The sequence below is a fragment of the Meleagris gallopavo genome, chromosome Z, assembly GCF_000146605.3.
Source record: "Meleagris gallopavo isolate NT-WF06-2002-E0010 breed Aviagen turkey brand Nicholas breeding stock chromosome Z, Turkey_5.1, whole genome shotgun sequence".
Lineage (NCBI taxonomy): Eukaryota > Metazoa > Chordata > Aves > Galliformes > Phasianidae > Meleagris > Meleagris gallopavo.
In genome coordinates, this window is record NC_015041.2 from 51,246,250 (window position 1) to 51,252,630 (window position 6,381).

The window sequence follows — 6,381 nt, forward strand, 5'->3', positions numbered from 1 at the left end:
ACACACACACACACACACACACACACACACACAAAGCTTTATCCAGTTTTAATATGAAATAATTAAAAATCTTACACCATCTCAATTTTCTCTCATTTTTTCAACTTGGGTTGGCAGAGATCTCTTACCAAGAGCTCCTATACAAGAGCCAAATTGCTTATTATTTCCTTTTGTGCAATTTTAAGCCACTGAACTAAGATATAGCATAGGGGAAAGCAACAATAAAATCAATGCACTGTATGGATTGCAATCAGAACTCAATGAAATCAATTTGACTTACAGTACACGACAGTACAAGTCTTAATGCTAAACTTAATATGCATTATTAAGAGACAGAACTCTCACAGAAGTGTCCTTAAGAATAAGAACTTAACCAAGCAAGTGGTTGCTGATGGTGTCTTAGGTCCCAGTTATACAAAATGGAAATATATTCAATATATTCAAATGTCTCTGCCCACATGGTTTTCACTGTTCCTTGGAAAGGTTCTAAGACAATGCAGTCTATGAATAGATTGAGTGCACTAAACTTTATTTAATACAAGAGCAATATATTCTCCTTAAGATAGTCCTTATTACTGCATTGTTTGTACAGTTTGTTCTATAATCCATCAACATCAAAGAGTAATTGGATGCTTATTTTTCAGGATAAGTGGATTACAGTGAAAATCTACAAGAAGGAGTGCTCAGTTTCTTACCATCATAGAAAGAGATACTGAATAAGCTAAGAAAGTTTTCCCATTTCTCAGACTACATTTTATTAATTTGAAAACAGAAGACTGAAGTCTTTCCTTACTAGTGCATTTTCCTAGCACTGCACAAATAATAAAACAATCACAGAAAATTGAAGAATGGCCTGGATTGGAAAGAACCTTAAAGTCCACCCAGCCCCAACCCTGCTATAGGCAGCGCTGCCCCCCACCAGCTCAGCTGCCCAAGGCCCCATCCAACCTGGCCTTGCGTGCCTCCAGGGATGGGGCACCACAGCTTCTCTGGGCAGCTGTGCCAGGGCCTCACCATCCTCTGAGTAATGAATTTTTGCTAACATCTAACATAAATCTCTCCTCTTCTAGTTCAAAGCCATTCCCCCTTTTCCTAACACTATACTCCCTGATAAAGCATTCCTCTCCATCCTTCCTCTAGGCACCTCAGATGATTAATCTACTTAGAGTATGCAACAGGACTGCTTTATATAAATGCTGGGATTAAAAAAATCCTATGTAATAACTGTTCATACTTTTGAAAATGAAAAGTATTCAGCAGCAAGACCAGTGAATTTTTCAATAGAATGAATGACGTACATATTATTTAAGGGCCAAAGCAACTCCTGTTGCCTAACTGGTGCACTAGCGCAGTAGCTGATTGCTGCAATCTACAGACATTCTGACCTTCTCAGACTCTACATTTATGGCTCCTTGACTGGTATTCATCTTTTTTTTCTAGGCATGTGAGATTTGTTCTATACGTACACTCAATAAACTCTAGAAGAAATAAAGCATAGAGGATCATGTTAAAAGCAAGATTCAGAACATACAAATACACACAGTAAACAGGGATCTCGTTTAAATGGATGAAGAGCTTTCCAGATGCCTATCAGCAACACAACAGTCACACGCAACTTATACCAGAAGGCTTACCTTGACATGCTCCAGTGCGAATGTTAGGGATGAAACCACGACGACATGGCTGAGGCTGAGCAGGGCACATTTCACAGGGGTGACCCCATGCACGCCCGATCGTTGCACAACAGAGGGTTTTCGTGCAAACTATTCCGGTTAGCTGGCCTTGACACATCTGGTTATTAACTTGTGTGAAACAAGGACCTGTTCTGTAATCTGGAAAAGAAGAAACATCACTGTATTACATGAGGCAGTGTGCTATTAAATAAAGCAGGAATCTATTTTTAAAGTAAACACCTATGCTAAGAAAAGGCAGGAGGACCTCAAAATTTACATGAGCTTACTGCTCACAGAAGTAGCATGTCCTATTCCACTGAATGCAATAATTTGTGCAATGTTATCTTACCTTTCAGTGTCTTTCTTTCTGATAGCTGTAATGAAAGGCAGCTTAATCATTAAAATCCGTAAGTAAAAGGGTTTTTGAAACAAACAAGCTAACAAACAAGAGAAAAAATTAGGCAGAGGACCTGCTCCTAAATAAATTCATGGTGGTTGATGGGAAGAAGCTCCAGACCACAAAAGCCACACATTTGTTTGCTTCACTTTGATCAGGGCTGTGACAAAGACTGCCACAGAATCAACATTCCTGATGGAATGCTTAATGCAAAAAAAGTGCAACATGCAGAGGACTAATCAATGTCACTTACTTTCAGAGGAATAACACTAACTAACACAGCCTATTCAAGCCATACTCAGCACATTGAACGCAGCGTACAAACAGTATGAAAATATACTCCAGATCAAATTCCTGTAAATGATTTAGTTATTTGGGTTCAACCTGTATATAAAGAAGGATTTTTCTGACCTTATGAGGAAACACAAACTGGGAACAATTAGTTCAAATTCTCTAGGAACAAATGAGAAACAGATGGTTGCTTTGACTCAGATTTCATATCCTTATGGAAACTTTAAGGAGGGGTGAATGGGAAGGGGAGGGGCAAGAGGAGGGGATAAGAAAGTGCAAAGCTTCCACAGGACACAGTCACGTGAAAAAAGGCATAGCAGTGGGGATATGATCTCTGTCTTATCCTGTCCTGTTCTGATGCTTTTTTCCTACTAAAAAGAGATTCCAAATCTGATGTGTAAGTCACATACTGTCTTCTGCTCTTTGATTGGTGTGCAACTGGGCTCAGAAGCAAGTTAAAGTATATGCCTGCTAGATTCATTCTGAGTGAGTTTCTACATGTTTGCAAAAGGAGAAAATTGTCCTACTAACATACCTCATATTAAATTTTCCTCGGACTAAATAGTAAGTCTTTTAAAGTAAAAGCTAGCTCAAAGAGAAATAGATGTTCTGCTCCATGTCTTTGATTAGGTTCATTCAGATACCTCTTTGGGAAAGACTTTGTGACAGTTATTTATGCACAATGGAAAATATTTTCAACTGTGTTCTTGACATTAACAAAGTTAAGCATGCATGTAAGTATCTGTAAAAAGATGTATAATAACAGACATTATATGCATACCAAACAAGATGAAAATATTTTAAATGTCCTAAAGGGATTGTGAATTTTAACGTTTCTTGACTTTCATTAGAATATTATTTTCAGACTTCTGCACTTGATGTCCATCAAGTAACCAAAACAATACTTTAAATAAAATCATAGAATCACAGAAAGGTTTGGGTTGGAAGGGACCTTTAAGACCACATAGTTCCAACCCCCTGCTATGTGCAGGGACACCTCCCACCAGACAAGGTTGCTCACAGCCCCATGCAGCCTGGCCTTGAAAGCTTCCAGGGAGGGGGCATCCACAAAAAATGTTCATTACAGAAAGAAAATACTATTCATTATAGTTTGGTTTCAGTGATCTTTCTTCCAGCATACTGGAACACAGGCTGCTTCAGAGCAGTCTCAGTTTAATTAACTCCAAGGTCCCTGCCAAATTAGAGATAGCTAAATCAGAACTTTGTGACTGTGAGAAAACAGCAATTTCATCAAGCAAGAGCCTCATATGAAAATTACAAATATTTAAAACACAAACTCCAACTATCAAAGATTTAAATTCCATAAAATCACTGCAATCTTGTCTGGATTTCCTTTAAGAGGTAAGTGTAAGGAAGACCCTACTGAAGACTATGACTGTATATTTCATTCACATAAAGTTTACTCAGGTGTCATAAAGATTGAGAAATATGTGTTAGACCATATTTAACCTGCAAATCATCAGCAATGGTCAGACAGCTATCAGAAGAAAAACAGAACTGTTCAGAATTCAAGACCTGAAATAAATGGAATTTAATCCTGGCCCCAGTGAAAGCAAATGGGAATTTAGCTATTGAACTCAATGACAACACTATTTCATTCTTGGAAATCAGTACTGTGTTCTTTAGCAATTGGCTGTATTATAATTTATGGCCTAATATCATCTGTAAAAGCATTCCCTATGTCACACAGAGAAAGTAATGAGTTTCATATGTGTAGAAAAAAATTTTACTACTAACTGTTTACTACTAACTGTAATGAGCAGATTCTTATTCTAGTGTCAAGTAAGTTATATACACTATTAATATGGCTGTAATACAAATGATTAAAAAGACTTAACTCATTTTATCTTCTCCTTAATTATTGAAGTACAAATAACAGGCAGACTCTGGGAATGTCCATGGTCTACTCTATGTATAGAGAGCTGACTACCAGACTATAATCTGCACATTATACAACTTTTGTCCATGTGATATCAGATTAATAAAGATTCAAACTTTCCGCAAAATTCAGATTGAATGAGCTTTTCAAAACTATGAAGCTGAAGAAGATAAAAGGGAGGTGCATAGGGAAACCTTTAAAGATCATTTATGAGCCAGTGGCGTAAATCTAATACACAATCATTACCAAATGATAGTGTAGTGCAAGAGAGCATGATTTCTGGAAGCACACTGATCTGTATGGTAAGAACAAACACTGTCGTTCTCAGGTGGAACTCTTTACAAGCCCAGATGGGCATGGATATATTCCCAGAGGGCAAGTCAGTGCATGATTTCTCAGCATATCTTAAACATGACAGCTGGTCAGGTATTCCTTACTCAATTCACCCAACTGGTGTCCAGTTCTTCCTGGGGAGTGGCCTCTATAATGCAATCAGGATTAATTATTTATCTCCAAATTTCCAAAATTTGAAGTTTCTTAACCTTGACATTCAAACTTATTTTGGAATTCCTACTCAGAAGTAATACTGCTTGAAAGTGTTACACTTTTATAGCACTTGTTCCTCAAAGTATACTTTTACATAGGGCTAATATCAGATAAAACGTAACAATTACAGCAGGAGTAGAAATTTTAAAAAACTCGCATTTTTATTATTAAAGATTGGAGATCTACAGAAATATGCTGCCCCCAAATCATCCACGTTAAATCTGTAATTCATTCAGACAAGATTAAAATCTGAGCTTTAACTTATGGTATGAAGTGCATTTCATTGAATCAGAGAATGGTTTGGGCTGGAAGGGCCCTTAAAGGGGCCTGGGCAGGGCTGCCCCCCACCAGCTCAGCTGCCCAGGACATCATCCAACCTGGTCTTGAGTGCCTCCAGGGACAGGGCACCACTGCTTCTCTGGGCAGCTCTGCCAGAGCATCACCACCCTCTGAGTGTAGAATTTCCTCTTACTCATCACTGGTGAAAATGCATAGCTAATGGTGGTGATTGAGTTGAAAACTAGTGTTCTGTAGCAGAGAATTTTCTCTGTTATGTAGCGTTATTGTGATCTTTGTAGTAGTTTCCACACAAATAAATAGGAGGCATTATTTTTGGAGTGACCTACCTATATGCAATGAGTCAGAAGAGTAATGAGAAGTTTCAGAAGTATGGTTTATATCAACACTAATATTTAAAAATAATATAATTTTATCCACTAAAAATACATTAATTTTAAACATCTTAATGCATTCAGGTTATCCAAAATGAAGTCCAAAGATTTTTAGCAAGATTTGAGCAACGACTGGACCTCAAACCTAAGAAGACGGCAGACATAAGGTTTCACAATAAAAAGGGAAGGAAAGAATGCTTGGATTGAGAGTAATGTACAGCTGTTTATATAAAGATACTTGGTAACATAGCATATACTTACTTAAGTGAAGCAAATACATTAAGACAAGAGGCAAGTCTGAAGATAGTTAATAGTTTCAAATGAATCTGTGGATTTGATTCACAATTTACCCTGCGATAGACTATGGTCTTCCTTACATAGCCAATCAGACAGATAATTTTAATGGTTCATCTGATCTTCAAATTCCTGAATTTGTAAATCAATCATCCGTTTCATATTGTTTTATTTTAGGCGTTTCTTCATTTGCTCTTTCCCCAACATTGTTGCTGGAATAGCTTTGCCAGAAAGAACATATGTTAGAACATATGTTACAAATCATTTGTTGCTTAGAAAGGGTAACTGTCTTGGTGAAAGAAAGTGATTTTCAGCACATACGTGTTACTCATTTTCTTTAACCTCAGACAGTTGTATTCAGTATGCACTGTGACTTAAAGAATGACAGTCTTTATCAACAATCAAAATTGTTACAATCATTAAATTTAATAAGACACACTTTTTCTTGACATCAACATTAAGGGAAAAAAAACAGAGGAAATAGCACACTGGACTTTTAAATTTAACTGTATCAAATCTATGCCTTCATGGAAGTGTATTTCTGTATTCACACAGACTACATGAGACAATCAGCATTCTTGAAATCTTCTTTATCAATCCCTTTTTGGG

General features: G+C 37.1%; 1 protein-coding gene across 1 annotated transcript in view; it reads right to left on the reverse strand.

The window, feature by feature from the left end:
- LOC100546990 (fibrillin-2) overlaps positions 1-6,381 on the reverse strand; it is a 198,981-nt gene that overhangs the window by 131,260 nt on the left and 61,340 nt on the right. The window contains exon 2 of the mRNA XM_010726029.3: positions 1,635-1,832. Within this exon, the coding sequence (XP_010724331.2) occupies positions 1,635-1,832 (198 nt within the window). The remainder of the gene's footprint in view (positions 1-1,634; positions 1,833-6,381) is intronic.